Source organism: Sardina pilchardus, chromosome 9, assembly GCF_963854185.1.
Source record: "Sardina pilchardus chromosome 9, fSarPil1.1, whole genome shotgun sequence".
Taxonomy (NCBI): domain Eukaryota; kingdom Metazoa; phylum Chordata; class Actinopteri; order Clupeiformes; family Clupeidae; genus Sardina; species Sardina pilchardus.
The window spans coordinates 30,452,040-30,470,262 of record NC_085002.1 but is presented as its reverse complement, the minus strand read 5'-3'; the positions used below and the strand labels follow the sequence as shown (position 1 = coordinate 30,470,262).

General features: G+C 42.0%; 1 protein-coding gene across 6 annotated transcripts in view; it reads right to left on the bottom strand.

Annotated features, from left to right (window-relative positions):
* slmapa (sarcolemma associated protein a) overlaps nucleotides 1-14,045 on the bottom strand; it is a 62,377-nt gene extending 48,332 nt beyond the window's left edge. For 5 of the 6 annotated variants that reach the window (XM_062544684.1, XM_062544683.1, XM_062544685.1 and 2 more), the window contains exon 1: nucleotides 12,267-14,045. In XM_062544684.1, coding sequence (XP_062400668.1) covers nucleotides 12,267-12,464 — 198 coding nt within the window. In that variant the 5' untranslated portion in view covers nucleotides 12,465-14,045. The remainder of the gene's footprint in view (nucleotides 1-12,266) is intronic. The other variant, XM_062544688.1, reaches the window with a different exon arrangement.
* Between the last annotated feature and the right edge of the window lie 4,178 nt (nucleotides 14,046-18,223).

Here is an 18,223-nt window from a genome sequence, read left to right as displayed (position 1 = left end):
ACACGGGTATTGCTAATGCCATGCGTGAGTGCAGTGCGAAGTTTGGTCGTTGTTGGACAACAAATGACAAAGATATCGTTAAATTAAGCGAAATACAACTCTACCGCAATCCCACAATTCTACCGCTCTCGCACTAGCCACTCCCCCTCACTCTCACATACTCCAGCATAGAAACAAAAAAGCCCATTTCGCTGACACTCACGTTGCCAATCATGGAAATTACTATGTCTCACGTAAACAACGGACCGTTTCAAGATTGTGCATGTTGGATAAACATGCTGAATCTGACACACATGCACCCGGCTGTTACAGTCACATGCACCAGGCTGTTACAGTCACGTAACGTTGCATAGCTTAGGCTACTCAACAACCGCGGTTGCCTAGCGCTTCTGTTGCCTGATCAGGCCGACACACACGTCGGTACCATTCTGTTAAAATTTGCATTTAAAACAGCGGCTCTTCACTCTATCTGGACATCGGCTACAGGCTTAACATTCATTCAAACATCACTCCGAGTTCATAGCACTGGCATATGGCCATGGTCATGCGGTTAACTTTAGACTATAATTTACCAACAATAGCAAAAACGCACGGGTATGTATGTGTCTAATATTGCCATTAGCTGCAACTCAAACGCCTTTCCCCTTCACTTTTTTACTTTGCAAAGACAGTAAAAAGCTCTAACTGCATGGGCCTGATTCTACATCATCACCAATCTAACATGATCTACAGTACCTGCATCAACGTCATTGGGTAACATGTTTCTTGGAAAACATTGTATGCACGGGCACTGCCCTAGTTACATTAATTGAACAAACAGCAATTAAGGCATTTGCTGATGATTGTTCTCCCAACAGGATTCACAGAAGGCTATTTCATTGCCCTGAATGGTTAGGTCTATCCAATTGTGCGCAGAGGCATTTTTCCCCGTGTTTGGTTAAAACATGGCCCAATGGTGCAGTATCAGACTATGACTACATCAGGCTACACGTGGACTCCAGTCTGATTCCAACCTGTAGCCATTTTCATATCCCACCCCATTTCTCTCTCCCACTTGCTTTTCATCACCCTCAACTGTCCTAAGTACAAGGCAAAAAGCCCTTTAGTGTGAAGTAAGAAGTGGCATTTCCTGAAAAGCACTCCAACATTTTGAACTAATAGGAAATCTGTGATTTTGCTCACTAAGCATCTGCACTAAACTCTTTGACTGATACTAGACAGCTACTATTTACACAAAACCTTCATCAAGATGTCAGGGGATGGCTGGCACCATTTACACTTCACAAACTTGCTAATTAAAGTGAGCATGCACATGAGGAAAGTGCAAGCTATTTTGGGATTTGAACAGGGCACTGCAAAGCAGCTCTTCCTTTATTTTTCCTTGGTTGATGCAACTGCAGAAGAATGAATCTTACCATAATGAAGGGCAAAAAAAAGTAATTTGAACAAAATTCAAACATCTTCGAGCATCATCCGTCAAGAAGACTCATCAAACAACGACTGGGTAGTCGCGGGAACAGAGGTATAAACATTTCTATGGCAACAGTGATTTCTACCCAAAATCCTAACACGTAAAAGCAGATTGATTGGTAGTGTAGTATTTCCTTTAAATCGCAAATCTTTTTTTTCCTCCTCAAAATAAGGTTAATGCCCCATGTACATCTATATTAGCATACAATTGCGTTGTCATGTCATTGTTAACTACCATGGACATTTATGGCATATACTCCAGTTGCCAATTGGAGAAATTGTTGGCTATTGAATTCTTCCTTCTGGTGGGCAGGACTGTTGAATTTCCCCTTTATCTCTGTGACCTTTGGCTGTGACCTTGAAGCGTAGGTGATGCTGGAAATTACAATAGCTACGTCCAAATGTTACCCTAACAAACGTGTGAAAGAAAAATTTTACAACGCTGGCATGTAGAAATAATAGCTGTACTAGTTTATACAGAATAGGATCCTGCTCTAGTAATCTGATGAATTGGGAGTGATTTGACGGTGGTGGTGGTGCTGTGCGTGTTGGGAGGTTGGGGGGTGGTAGGTCTGTTGCCTGCAGTCAGCTGTTAGCCAGTTGGTTGTCCCTTTTTAGAGTGCCTGATATCCAGGGATGGGGGAGCGTGAATTCCAGTCAACTATTTTTGGAAACCAGAACTCTCACTTCGGAAGAAAAAGTGACAGGCGAAAGGTACTGGCTCTAAAGCCACTCACTTTGACACAGATACTTTCTTGATAGCTTATACTTTCTGATTGTGGATTCAAGTCACTGCATCTCACCTCAAATATGTAGTTAAACTGGCTATGGCTATAGATACCTATCAATAAAATAAGAAACATAACAATAAGAAGCAAGATTAACAGAAAATGATCAACTTGAACACAAACACAAAAGCTCTGCCCCTGTCCACCTTTATTGATATGGAACTGCTCTGAGTGAGTAAAATTGAAATACCATAAACAGGTCCACATGTTTGAACCCTTCTTGTGGTCTCAACTGTGTTCTCTCATTTCTTATCCTTTAAAGATGGCTCCAGCCTTATGTTCCATCCTATTCGGGGGCAGCCGTGGCCTACTGGTTAGGGCTTCAAGCTTGTAGCCGGAGAGTTGCCAGTTCGATCCCCGACCAGTCCACGGCGTTTTGAACAAGGCACCTAACCCCTCACTGCTCCCCGAGCGCCGCTGTTTGGGCAGGCAGCTCACTGCTCTGGATTAGTGTCTGCTTCACCTCACTGTGTATTCACTGCGTGCTGTGCGTGTTCACTAATTCATGAATTGGGATAAATGCAGAGCCCAAATTGTATATATACTTATTAAAAAGGTTGTCTTTTCCCACCTGTGGAATCTGCTTGTTTAATTTGTCTTGTAGGCTATTCCTCAAATAAAAGTTTGTGGTGTTGGATAGTATGATCAAAAATGTGTATGACAGTATTTCCACAGTATATTGTCATAGGGTGGCTATGGCCAGTGGGGGAGGTTTTAATGTAGCACAACAAGTCACGAGTATAATGAATGCAACAGCTGTAGAGACTTGTCTAATTATGCTTGCAATTGGTTAATGTGGGCGGCGGGAGTATTTTAAATGCCCTAGGGACCAGCAGTGAGGGAGACCAAGGACTGGAGAACAGACTAGAGGGGGGACTTGGGGAGGGACGCAACAGTGGGGTGGGCAGCGACGAACCGACGCCGGGCCGAGCGAGACGTTGGGGAGAGGAGACGTTGCTAAGCGCAGGAGCCGACCCCGAGATGAGGAAAGGCGAAGTGGATGCATGAACACGCTATGCGTGGAGCCGGCCGCGAGATGAGGAAAGGCGAAGTGGATGCATGAACACGCTATGCGTGGAGCCGGCCGCGAGACGAGGAAAGGCGAAGTGGATGCATGAACACACTATGCGTGGAGCCGGCCCCGAGATGAGGAAAGGCAAGTTGGAGAAGCACGCTAGGCGTGGAGCCGACACCTGAGACCTGGGAAACGTTCACCGCATGTAAGCTAAGTGCCCTTGTTATGTGTTGATGCAACTGCTCGGTCGCTGATTAAGAAGTTGGCCCCCTTGAACTTTGTGCTGTCCACTCACCCCATGTTCTCTCTCTTCCTCACCCTCCAGTTCCCAAGACGAAGTCCGCCCCTAGCTGATTAACTGAAGTGACGGCAAGTGTGTTGCTGTCTGCTGACCGAGTGACTACGAATTCAGTCCGGTTGCGGAGGCTATTCCTTAGCTTGTTTACACTGCGTGTTGTGATTGTCACCATAAGCCTGCATGTAGTGATTGTGTCAACGTACGCTGTTTGCAGTGCCCACTGCGTGCATTTGAAGTGCTGTCTTATTCACGAGTGTCTTATTCCCTGAATAGCCACCTCTACTGCCTTTAGCGAACCCACACTGGAGAGTACTACTGCCATCATTAGCGAACTCACACTGGAAAGAACATTTAATATTATTGTTTTAAACTCCACTCCTTGTCCATGGCATTTGTTGGGTGGGAATCGTGTTGCTCCTCTGGGGAAACAGTACAAGTGGTGAATAGCGCCCCCTGTCTGTGACAATATCACCACATTTTCTCTGCATTACTGGGTAGGTTTGTGTCTTATTTGTATTCTTATTTTACTGTCAGGACTACAATATGTGACTGTCCACGGCAAAACCAGTCGCTTGTTGCAACAAGCGTTTCTGAGAAAAATGACCATTTATGTTACTTGTGCTAAAATCGTGGATTTTTTTTGTATGTGTTTTGAAACAGTGGGAGGTCTACACTGTACAGCCGTGAATACATTTCGCCGAAAAACGTACCTTTTCTAGTCTAAAAACGTATGTTTCTTGAGGTGAGAAATTCAATTCCAGCAGGAAGTTAGAGGCGTCTTGTTTTTGCCGCTCTATTCCAATATTTACGCTCATTATGCACTCATTGACAACCACCAAGCTATCCGCGTACTGTGTCGTTGTAAATACAAGTTGTAAGTACCGTAAATCTTAAAATAGCGGCGACCTTACAAAGCGTTTGTGAGTGTTGAGTCGACGGTTAACCTCAGAGGCAGATTTCTCCGTTTTTCTCTTGGCATGACAGGATGAACTCAACTCCTTTGAATGTTTATATTTCAGTAATATGATGTTCAATTCATTAGATATAGGTATCGTTTTGAAGGTTGATTATGCCCCTTCGTGAAAACTTAATAACTATGATTTTGAAAATTTGAACAATGTGACTGATTTCGCCGTGGAAGGTCACATATATGAAAAACAGCTGGTTGGCTGAGGAGGATATGGAAGAAAAGAGTGATCACCGGTCATCTTCAGCTGGTTGAGCAACCGTGCATGTGCATATGATAGATGTGACATTTCTGGTTGTAGTCATTCCCTGACAGGTCCTATGTCAGGTCCTATGACAGGTTCAACATATCATGAATGATACACCACATACTTTACTTAACAATATTTTTAAATAGGTGTTATCTTAGATAGATTGCTGCTGGGCTTTATGCCTTGCTGGAGTATTAACAACTCATTGCAGTCATCGCAAGTACCTCGGTGTCCAGGGGCCTCATTTATAAACGATGCGTACGCACAAAAGAATGCGTACGCCTCGTTCTACGCAAGCTTTGGTATTTATAAAACGTGAACTTGACGGGAAAATGTGCGCACCTCCACGCAAGCTCTGACCCATGCGTACGCACAAAAAAGGGAAAAGCAGAAACTGCGACCTCAGGAGGAAACAGGTACAACGACCCGAAATTGGTTCAATAATTGAAGTTTAACACAAGCATAACATCGCGCAATGACGCGCATCAATGACATAACTGCCTTAACCTAATCCTGTTTAAAATCTAAAACGTGGTTGATTGTTGTTTCGTGCGCCCGTCAAAAAATCCATCTTATTTGATGCGAGAAAGACATGCTGATAGGCTATGCCTATGTATGTTTTGTTAATTATCCACTTATGGCTTTCATGCATGTTTTGTTATTTGTCAATAATCAAGGCTCAAACATGTTGCTTGTTAGCTTGCAAATGGTAGGTTATATACAGTAAGTGCTGACTTGCATCGGCTTTCTTGCCACTGGCTGAATCGAGAACTGGCTGACCGGACTGGAATAGCCAACCTTCAGCCGAATTTTGCCAGACGTGTTAGGAGGTGTAACTGCTTCATCACCAAACTACATCAACTTTCCTTACATGGTGAACAGGCAAATAAAAACGCAGTCTAATTTCCCAAATGTGATCCGTGCTATTGACTGCTATCATATTGCTATAAGACCACCGAGTGAAAATAAATGTGCCTTTGTTAACAGGAAGCATTTTCATTCCCTCAATGTCCAAGTTATATATGTGACACGGACATGTTGCTCACAAATGTTGGCCTGATTCATATTGAGACATACTGTAGCAGCGTTGGGCGCAGACTGAATGCTGGAGCTGTGCGCGCTGGTGGCTTCTACTGTAGGTGCGGGCGAATCGTGTTTAAATCCTGTGTGTAAATCCTAAAAGAATTTGTAGCAATTTTTCGACCATTTCTAAACATTCACCCTTTACTCATTCAAGTTATGTTGTAGGTGACAGTGGATATCCGCTGAAACGGTGGCTGCTCACGCCATTTATGAACCCACAAACAGTCAATGAAGTTGCGTTTTTTGTCTTTCCCGCTGTTTTTGGCATGCTGTCCACAGACATCAATATTCATTAAGGGCGTTTCGCTGAATATTTATAAGCAATTATGGGTGTGTCTTGAGGTACGCACAGGTGCCGCAAATGTAGAGTAGAGCTTGATTTATAAAGGGAAATTGGCGTGGAACGTGCGTGCGCACGATTTTATAAATCAGAATATTTCTGTGCGCACGCACTTTCTGAGTTTTGAGCGCACGCCATCTTCTGGCGTACATCCTCCTCAAAGTTTTATAAATGAGGCCCCTGATCACTGAGGATCTGACATGGTCTACCCACCTGGACACTGAAGAAAGCTAGGCAGAGACTGTACCATCTAAGGAGGCTGAAGATATTCAGAGCATCCAAAACAGTCCTGCAGAGCTTCTACTCCAGCACCATAGAGAGCATCCTGACTGGGTGCATCACAGCTTGGTATGGTAACACCACCATCCAAGACCAAAAGTCCCTGCAGAGTGTCTGCAGAGGCAATGGTCTGTTCTCTCTGCTTCACTCAGGAAGACGATACAGCACACTGGCGGCAAGGACTGAGAGACTCAGGAAGAGTTTCTTCCCCCAAGCCATCCGGTACTTAAATGGAACTGACTGCATAGCACTTTCTTCTCTACCTGTAATAGCCCCCCTCTGACATCTTGAATGTATTGTTCTTTTTGTTGTTGTTGTTTACCTCCGCCAAGGAGGTATATGTTTTCATCAGGGACCGGCGTTTGTCTGTCTGTCTGTCTGTTAGCAAGATAACTCAAAAAGTAATGGATGGATTTCAATGAGATTTTCAGGGAAGGTCGGACATGACCCAAGGAAGAAACGGTTAAATTTTGGGACTGATCCGTAATTCCGTTGGGATTCTTTTGGCATTTATGTATTTAGCTTAGTGGTGTAATGGCATGGTATGGCCACGTGGTGGCGATCTGAATAGTTTAAGTTCAAATGTTTGACAACCTAGGAAGAACAATGCAGGCGGAGGTAGCTGTGCTCTTTGAGTGCTTTTCTAGTTTATTACTGTTTTGGTGGGTTGTTTCTGTTTCTGTTCTATGTTAGTTTGTATGCGTCTTTTTACCTAGCATGGAGCCGACTTACATTTCACTGCATTATATGTATGACAAATAAAATCTGAATCATTGTGAACCGTGTTGCGGTTAGGGATGCACGATATTGAATTTTAGCCGATATCCGATATGCCGATATTTACAAGCTCATTTTGGCCGATTGCCGATGCCGATACCGATATACACCTCTGCTTTTTAATTATTGAACAGTCTCTCTGGTACTGTAATTAATCTGTTATTATGATAGGGTACTTGCTGTAGATATGGGACATTAAAAACTTGTAGCCTATCATTTTAGAAAGACATTCATTCATGAAAAATGTTTTAAAATTATTTCAAATATGGCAGATTTATTTATATTTTCACATCACAGTTTCCATACTTGAACAGTACAGGGCTCAACATTATCTTTTAAAAGTGGTTGCCAACTGGGCATAAAATAAGGCATATCTGTCATATACACGTCTTGGATACATGCTGTCAGTATCTACAATATGTTCAATGTGGTGTAGGGCTAATGAGTGCACGTTGGTTGTGTGTACAGTAGGTGTAATTGAGTGCCTGTCACTTTAAGAAATACGTGAGAGTAATTAGCCTACCGTCTCACTGTGAATAATAGTTGCATAGTGCGTATATATGGATGCAGAGGTGCAGTTCATCGTTTTTCATTACATTAAATTATGTTCAAAATTATAACAAGTCGAAGACAACCTTTTGGGATCATAGAAGAGATAAGTGTCTTCCAATGTTCATTAATGATTTTAGTGACCACTACACGAATGACAGACATGACCTGCTAGCGGCATAGCAAGGAGCTCTCTCCTGATTTGCCACGGTTGCCTAGCCTAATTTCTAAATGACGTTAAACACAGTAGGCCTAAATTACCTAAATCCCATAGCCTAGATAGGTTAGCAACACATATTTCAGAGATGCACGTGAGCAAATCAACTTGACATTATTAGCCTATTATGGGTTACTATTGCATCATTTAAACTAGCAGCCATGTCGCGCTGTTTATGGCACTGCTGCGTATACGTGTGTGAGAAATAAAGACGCACAGCCACAGGCTAGATCCTAGGGGAGGGGATGCCTTGTGCACACGCATGTTAGGCTACCTCTTTGAACTTGAACAACTACAGTTTCACTGTGATGTTTACAATGACATGTTCTTGACACAACATGACAAATATACAGAAACTCCATCGCACTAGACATCTGTAACTCTGCATGCGCATCATTAATTGCACGTCACCTTATCGGCCAGGTATATCGGCAGAAATGTTCATATCTGCATATGCCAACAATTAAGTTTTAAAGCTATTATCGGCCGATACCGATGCCATGCCGATATTATCGTGCAATCCCTACATGTTACATGAAGTTATGGGACTCTTGCTCAAGCGTTGATATCACCAGCTCCATAGGTGTCTCTAATTTCGGGAATTCGCCTGCCCCCTTGAGATAGACGGGCTCTGGTTTCAAGTTTAGGGATGCGTGAATGTTACGGAACGTAACGGGGTTGGCGGGTGAAGTCGAGAGGCAGGGCAATTTGCAGCCCAAATGTTTAATTTTATTGCAACTTTTGTACTATATATAAAACCGTAATGTGGAGTTTTAGAGTTTGTGATTTGCTTTTGTTTCAGTTGTGGATTTTGGCTAAGTTGTAGCCAGACAGCTCACTATATAACTGTGTAGCTTGGCTAAATTATGCTAATGTTTACTTGAATTTTACAAGCCATTTGATAGCTTTCTCCACCAGGGGAGATTAAAAATGAAACAGCAAGGGAGATGAACTAAGGGTACGTTCAGACTTAGCGTCTTTTTCTGACAAAAGAAGTTGTGCAGACCGTTTTCTTATCTTGAAAAAAAAATCTGCCAGCGTTTTTAATCCAAAAGCAGCCGGAAGCGTTTTTTGTTGCAATAGGCAAAGTGACTAACGTACGTGTGGACATAGCATATTGCGAAAGAGAAAAATGGGGTTGACTATTGCTTTTAGTATGTTTGAGCATTGCTTAGTCATAGAGTATCCCACCACCATGGTATATGGCCAGATTCCAGACAACCTGCACACAGATATGAATATATTTCTGCTGGGATGCTTGAAATTAATGCAATAAAAAAAAATATGATACAAAGGCTGACAAAAGACATGTGCAAATATCACTTCTTTCTGCCATGAAGCTGAGCAGGGAATGGTGAAGGTGCCTTTTCCTCATGCAGTTTAAGTATACACTCTTTAATCCCGTGAGGGAAATTCAGTCTTTACATTTATCCCAATCCGGCCCACCTGGCTGCACTGACTACTTCAGCTTGGTTGGCTCCTTCCTCAAAGGAGTGGATGAATTTGATCATTCTAACAAGATCTGTGGATCTGTGTTGAATCCATGTAGCCCAAAATCCTCTATTTAACTGTCCTCCGTTGAGCCTAAGCAGAGCTTCGGGAGCCTAGCCTACCTTGAGCGAATTGTTTGTGCTGGCATGTCTGCACTTTACCGTGCTAGTTAGTGAAAAAGAAAAACAAACCCATTGGAGGGGCACCTCGGTAGATAAATCGAACTTGTATTTAAGCATTATATTTGCATTTTGTTCGCTTTGATTTGGTAATGTTACAGACAAATATCTTAACTAGGGCTCTCAATCGATTAAAACATTTAATCTATTTAATTACTTGGTGATTAATGAATCTAAATTAATCGCATATATATTTTTTTGCTGTGAAAGTATTTCAATTAAATATTTCAATTCAATGAATCAATTAATACTCAGCATTAGTGACATTAAAGTTTTAAAAAAATTTTATAGTTATAGTTCATTATACTATATCGTTATAGTTTTCACTGTTCAAATAATGGCCATAACAATCTACAATATGACCTTATATGCTAGTAAGTTTTTATTCATATACAAGTCATTTCAGGCCACAGTTATAACCTAGTCCTAGGGGACACAATGAAAATAAATTAACACTCCCCTCAATGTAAACACTATTTCTTTGCATCATTGATGTAGTACTTTAGAGCTGACGAACCCCGGTAATAGGCAAATTCCTTGCTGACGACATTGCAGAGGACTTCATTACCGTATTTTTTTTCCTCATACATAGCTCTGGCGATACGATACGTAAGGGATAATGTATAGAACGCTGGTCATTATGAAGGTCCTTATTTTCCCGATAATGACCTGCGTTCTATACATTATCCCACTTATTATACGGCTACTTGCCAAAACTAGAAGAAACTTACCACAATGTGTCTTTAGCAATGACTTGGCTACCGTTTTGTGGCTTCTGCTAACAAAACAAATAGTTCGCCACACAGATAGAACGTCACTGTTTGAGAGGTTGCTAGGTAACCTCTTACTAGCTGTCTTGGTAGAACGTTGGGAAATCCCATTCATGTCAATGGGGCGTTCTACTTGCATTGTGAAGAGCCGCATAATAAGATCCATTTAAAACCCATGGCAGCTTGGCTTCACTGGACTTCAAAGGCACTTCAGAATCTCAGCGCAGAAATGCTAGACATTTATTTGACTCTGGACTCTTAATTCGCCCTTTTCACGCTAACGTCAGACACTTTCCGCTTTGAAGCTTTGCTGGGTATCAGTACATCCGACGTAAGCAAAAACTATGGTGATACGGTTACAGTGCTTGAGGTAAGATTAATATTTCACGTGTATTTATCATCTTCATTTCCCTTGTTATCGTTGGCGATCATTGCAGTCACGTAGCTGCCTTGATTTGAGAGTAAAGTCAGTAGCCTATCCATATCAGCAACTTCAGCTAGCTTCACCGAAGGTGAAGTTGGTTTGATATTGGATATTCGACAGATATTCAAAATAAGAAACGGTCTTTCATTGAATATCGGAATATCCAATATCAAACGAACTAGATCTTCGGTGCTAACATGTTAGCTAGCTGAAGTTGCTGCTATGTATAGCAGGGGTCTTCTAACGTTAGGACTAACGTTATGTTCAGTTATCGTTTGCGATGATTTGAGAGTAAAGTTAAATGACGTTATGACTGCATATTTCTGCTACCGGACGAAAAGCTTCACTGCAAAGCTTCACTGCAAAGCTTCACTGAACTAGCATGTTGCTACTCCCCAAAGTAGACTGCTTGAAGCAGTCTGCTATCAACACACTGGGCAAGTCAACCAATCACACTCTTTGCGGTGTGCGTCGTCTCGACATAAGCTTAGAAATGTTTGGAGGGGCGTGTCAAGCGACGGTGGAAGGCTCAGAGGGGTTATGTCATTGATTCGACGCAGAAGCATAAATCAGCCTTCACTCATTGCCTCACTCGTTCACCTTAAAGACGCCACACATACTGTTATTTTGATAACTAGTTTTGCTGCTGTACATTGAGGACAGGCCTATGAGTTCTATCCATCATTGGATCATTGGTGGTATGTAAAATACGAATCAAATGCTGTATCACACTGAAATGAAAGGCACCAGTGTTATGGTGGCTAAACTTCATTCATAAATTCTTAATAGTCTCAACTGAACTCTCATATGGGCAAGTAGAAGACAAAAACTGAACGTATCAATTACTGTCAAGATTAAATTGAAATGCCGCAATCGATAATCAATTATTTTTCAGATCAGATCCTGAGATCACTAGGTCAAACTGTAGCAGCTTTCCCCCCTGCTTTCACATTTATCTGCATACCTTCAATTATTTGCACCTTTTTAAAAAATGTACAGAGACATGCATACCATTAACATGTTACTGTAAAGTTGAGTTTGATGTAACATATATTTGACTTTGGTGCCACAGTTTGAAAAGGAACAGCAGATTAGTCCAAGAATCTGGCCTCTGACTCCATAGGGTTAAAATATACTGTGCAGTAGTGCAGCTTGTATCCACCAATCTCAGTTCAAGACATTGTATTGGCATTTATGCCTATGTTCAGCTGATCAAATGATTATGACCCACATTATAGAAGCCCTCCACAGGATATCCAACACTGCTTGAACTGGACAGCGACAAAGGATATTCGACGAAAACATGTCAAAACATTGTTCAACCTGTTCATATAAGCCTCCATACAAAAGTAAATACGAAGTGACTTACCTTGCCCGTTTTGTGATCGAACCAAACGAGTGCATGATTCCTGGACAACACCTTGCAATCAAACGTTGCGTTGTTCTGAGCAGGACGACATCGAGCCACAGATCGCCCAATCTTGACTGGCTCGTCCAGGTAGACATGACGTTCCTGAAAAGGGTGTGAATTCGGGCGGCAGGTAAAAACGGCCAGCGCTGAAGGCATTGATGATGGCTTGGGAGTGTTACTCCAACCAGGTACGAAAGACAAGGTTTCTTGATCCAGAATGACTGACTTTCTAGACTCCCCTAACTAAACTGGAATAAGGTTCGCTATACAGTATATTCGCCTCGACAATGCGTCCACCAATATATTTTGTCAATCGAGGGGGGGGAACTCATCAATGAGTCAACGTTATACCCAATTGCCTACATAACTAAAACAATAACTCAATTATCATGTATAAGTAAATGTGTTGTCTCCAAAGACCTCCATGGTGTAGGGAAAACCAATACTCCACTTAAATATAGCTGTCAAAATCCATAAAAAGTACCTCTTCAGAAGCGGCTTTAGGCCAGACCTGCAGCCTCTGAACTTAGAGGTAGCCCATGGTAAATGCACTATGCTAGCTAACGCCAGCTAAACGGTGAATAATGTTAAGCTTTGGGACTGCCTACAGTTAACAGGCGACAAACGCGGATACTTTTCACGAGGAAAACACTCACATAGATTCTTCGAAACAGGTGTCAGATTGTCTAGAAACAATAACGTTAATCCATTTATTGGTAATCTAGTCAGTGCCGTTATAAAATCCTAGAGTTCACAATATCTAGCCATCCGTGGCCACCTTGAGAGCAAACTGCTAGCAAATCCTTCGCCTTCCTTGATTTTGACGTTAACGTTACCTTTCGCTGTAGAAGGATTTGCGCAAGTCTTCAAAATAACACAAATAACTGTGGTTACATTCACAGCAGACACCTAACATTCAGCGATATCTTTTCAACGTGATCTCACCTGTCAGACACTTAACTGCTAGTATAAGTTGCACTGTGATGGAAGTTCAAGCACACATTCCGCAAAAACGTTGTATGCCTTCACGATAGCGTTAGCTAATTCGCAAACTAGCATTCCTGCCTAGCTAGCTACCCCTCCCCACAACAGAAGCACACTTTCCAGTTTAATTGCTGACGTCTGACGGGTAAAAATGTTCATCCGTGATTCAGGTTCGGAGTCTGACTTATCTGTGATGCACCCCAACAAGTTGTATCTCGCTCAAGGTGTAATCGCTGTTGTGGTTTGCTATTTCTAAAAGTAGCTGCTCAAGTTGGTCTCTTATCCGAATTTTAGCTAGCTAACGTTAGTTGTCGTAGCTAATGCAAACTAGCAAATCAACAATATTGCCCAACTGAGACAAAAAAGGGATTTTCTGAAAATGCGTAAGTCCTCGGCGTCAGATGAAGCGGTGTTAATCGTCAAGTAAAGAAGTTGCCAACTTGTTCAACAAAAATAAACACAAATCCGGGGTTTTATCAGCTAGCTGGGTAGCTAGCTAAATAGCTTAAGTGGTCACGGAAAGCCAAGTCTTACAGCTGCCGCAGACACAGCACCAGTTCCGTTGATGTCAGTAAGATTCCACGTTAAGCCATTGGTTTTTTGTAATATCTTGACATTCAAACTAAATTGGAATGACGATGGGGTCTGTAGGTTAATGCAGAGTCCAATTAAACTGGGGACAATTCGAAGCAACTTGTCCTCCTCCGCAATTGAACGCCGCCATAGTGAAATGAAATACACAAACCGGGCAGCGCCAACACCGCGCTCGCGCACGCGACATACCCATAACGTAACGAAGGGTGGGAATGTGTGACATTGAGCTTGTCCAATCACATGAATCTTCCGAGACAAGTAATCCAGTGCCTCGATTTATGACGATGCTGGTGGAATAGCCTGCAAGTTTTAAGATAATGGCAGATATGTGACTTTTAAGATCCAACAATTATGCTAAATATGCCTGAGTATTTATATCTTAAATATATCTTGAACTGTCCATTCACCAATTAGCCTACATAATGAGATTAATTTAATCTTTATCTGAACCTGAATCGAACTCAACGCTATCAGGATATCGGACATGTCAGTAGGCCTACACGCATGCACATTTCAGAAAACCATTAAGGAAAACTGGCTGGGATAATGACAATATCAATGAATTGTAAATTAACCTAATCTACTCCAGCAATAGCCAATGGTGAATCCTCATCATGGGAATTTTAGACTAGCCTAGATCTTTCCTAGATGGATTAGCCTACTTTAGTTTTCAGTTGTGACATGTACAGTAGGCTCACTAAAATATTAGACAATATATCTGATTTATCAGTGCATATGGAACAATAATGCAATAGGTTTATCTAAGACCTGTCCTCCAGGCTGATTTATTCTACTGCATCGAATCGACGGCGTAGCCTACCCCCGCAGACCCCTCTGCGTCGCCGCGCAGGCCTACTCCCTCCGAGCCCTAGCGCACCTCCAAAAAATTGCGTGGACGCGACGCATACCGCATTGGTCGAGCCGGTTCATAGCCGACAGCTTTATCAGGGGAGTAGAAACGTGCTAGTTCTCTGATATAAGCTTTGCCAAGACACTATGACGGGATTATCAGTTTATAAGGTCTATATTGTCTGATAATGGTATTGTAGGCTATTGTATTGAGCAGTTGTGGGAAAGTTTTGCTAACATAAACGGGCTCCCAGGCATAGGTCAAATTCACTTTAGACTTTAGTCAAATTAAATAGCTGTGTCTATTTATCAATCTAAGCAAGAAAATGCCAAACAATAAGATACACATTTCAGCCCAGCATGAACCATTCTGACTTCGTGAGCTACGCAGACGCAAGGTAGCCTACGGCGTAGTCATTGCGTGAAGTCGACGCAGGGCAGCCTTTGCCCCACCCCCAAACCTTCTGCTAAGGTTAGTGTTGTGCAGGCTAAGTTGCAGGGAAGCAGCTGTCATGCCAAATGGATCTGGCAGCTTCGGGTCCAGTGTCACTGACAGACTAATCTTATGTTTATAATATGGGCCTACTTTTTTGAAGAAATTGTTTTGTTTAATTTAGCCATCACTGTTGGTAGTAGGCTAGTATGTGATATTTTCTGTGCAGTGACCTGAGAGCCCGAATTGAGTGTTTGAATTACAGACACTCATTTTAACAGCCTATTAGTGCGTTCAATGCGACTGGGAAGGGAGAGTTCCCAGTTCTAAACTCTTCCCACTTCTAAAGTGAGACTGTTGTTCACTTTGTTGAGTGATGATCAAAACATTCTCCTGGGAGCTCTCCCAAAGCTCCTCAAACTGGAAAGTTAGGTGTAATATGCACCCGAATGCTCCTACTTCCCAGTTGCTCATGAACACACTCTAATCAACAGGTTTTCTCTGGTATGCACCATGACCTGTCAAATCATCAGGTTTTCTCTGGTATGGATGTAGAACAGACTCATATTAAATTCAGTAAACAGATGGTACAGTAGATGCATGTTCAGCCCTAGACTTGCTCCCACGAACTACAGCACCCTGGAGTGAATGTGCTAGCAGTTGAGCTAAACCTACTGTAGGCTGCATCACTTATTAAGGCTTCACTCCTGAGACCCTGCGTCCTCATATGAGGACATTACATTTAGGGTCTGCTATACCTTGTGCTTACTTTTTCTGAATAAAAACTTGTTGTCCTCATATGTGGACACTTCATTTTACCCTCTAGTGTTCAGACACACAATACAATGTTTTGGGAAAAAGCAATATGGCGTCGATATCCACCTCCACGCTTTACTGGCATACGCGTGAGAACTATCGTCATGGTAACGTACCAGAGAACGTTATGACATTTTTTTTTGTATATGTTTGTGAACAGCTGTAGTATGATATGGCATCAAGTTTCCCCCATTTCGATCATTGCGAACAGACCAGGACGTGTTTAACTTTCATGTGCTCATACGAGGACATCGGGACTAAAATGTACGCATAATTTCATTTTTAGGCTACATATTACATTGAAAATTGTCGTTCACTGGCCATATCAAACTACTGTAAAGCAATAATGGAAGTGAAAGTGTGGACATAGACACAATAGAGTAGCCTGAATAAATAAATCCATTGAAGGAATTACAAAAATAAATAAATAAACAAATAAGAAACAATTAGAGTAGAACAATTCATTGTGGATAGACTTCTCTCCATATTAGACAGGTCATTTGCTCAACTTTTTGGGCCTAGTTTTCTGTCAAAGTTTTCTCAATGGATTCCTGGTCAGAACCCCTATTGAAACAGATTAAGACTTGGGGCATGTTAAATTTTGTCCAAAAATTCAAGATGGCCGCCATATGGGCAATTCCATATCAGTTGGAACAGGTCCGACACCATGGTCCTCAGTTTTTCCTGATTTTTGGTCAAAATGTTCCTCCATGTCTCATTAGAGGAAAACCAAAAGTTTAGCTTGGTATCTTGTTTAGTTTCTGAGATATGGCTCTTCAAATGTGGATAGACGTGTCCTAAAAAAAGGCTGAAAATGCCTGTATTTAATGAGCACCACTTTTTTTAAAACCCCTCTCCTGTCTTAAGCCTACCATATTATTTTCTAAACATTTGAACACTGGGGCAGTACCCTGTTTAGTTGTCCAATATCACAAAGGAATTATAGTCCTTCCCACCATTGAAGACTTATTCATCGAAACAAACCCATATATTTTTTTAAAGCAATGAAAAACAAAAAAAAATGTTTTTGTTCTCTTATGCAGTGCTTGAAGTGGGTCGGAACGCAGCGGAACGCAGTTCCGGAACTTCTGTATTTTCGTCTTTTGGGTTCCGCCACTTTTTTCTGCGTTCTGGTACTTAGGCTACTGAAACTAATCCGATGCGGCGACAGTGGCCCGAGATAATAGATAATATCACAAGACCGATGAAAGACTACGTTACCCACGAGCCACGACAGTGCCCTATCTTTGGGTCGCGGACCGGTACCGGGCCACGAGAAGATTACCATTGGGCCGCCGGCCGACCCTCTCTGCCTTCTTCGAGAGACGCACCATGCGGCCGCGGCCGCACCCTTTCTTCTCGGTCATATTGCTGCGCATTGTTTCGCACAGAAATAACAGGCATATCAAATGAAACTGCAGAACCCGACCTTTCCAATGGCGCTATCCGCTCGTTATGATGAACGGTTCGCGAGATAATTAGCGTTGAAAATTGCAGTAGGCCTACATACAAATATGAATGTTCAGTTCTGCGTCATACCCATTCTTCTCTGTGAAATATCTCACGTTTTCGCACCTGCCCTATGGCAAACTACATATCAAAATAGGCTAAACAGAGATCCTAGGCTACTGATTCATCAAATTTCTGCATTTTGTCATTTGTCATATAGCCATGGCAGATGCTTGATATGCCATTTCAGGACCCAACATAGCAATAGAAATAACACTTACATTCACACTTACTCTCTTGTTCTGACTTTTGACCTTGAATCTCTGTTCTTGGCCAGTTGTTAATATTGTTAATTAAATCAATTTAACAAGTAGGCTACAGCCTATTTCACAGTTTTCTTCGTCTGGGCCTTTAGCCCAAAGGTTCAACACTAAAGCACTTTTCCTCTTTTTGTTTATCCACCAAATAACGATGTCCACAGACAAGGTAGAGCATGTTGCATGATTTTATGACAGTATGATGTATTGCGACATCAAAGCAAGTCAAATTTGTGGTTTCTGAGATCTCATTTCATCAAACCACAGGTACGCTACAGTTATAGTGCGGTTATAGCCGATAGAGGGCCGCGAAGTGAATGCAGAAGTGCTGTTCACCCTGTTATGAGTTGATGAACTGCTGAAATAATTTTGGAAACATTATATTACGGTACAAAAAACTCTTTGATGTTGCTTTAAGGTTCTAGGATCACACTGGTCTGGTTCATGTTGTTTTAATGTTTTTTCAGTATTCC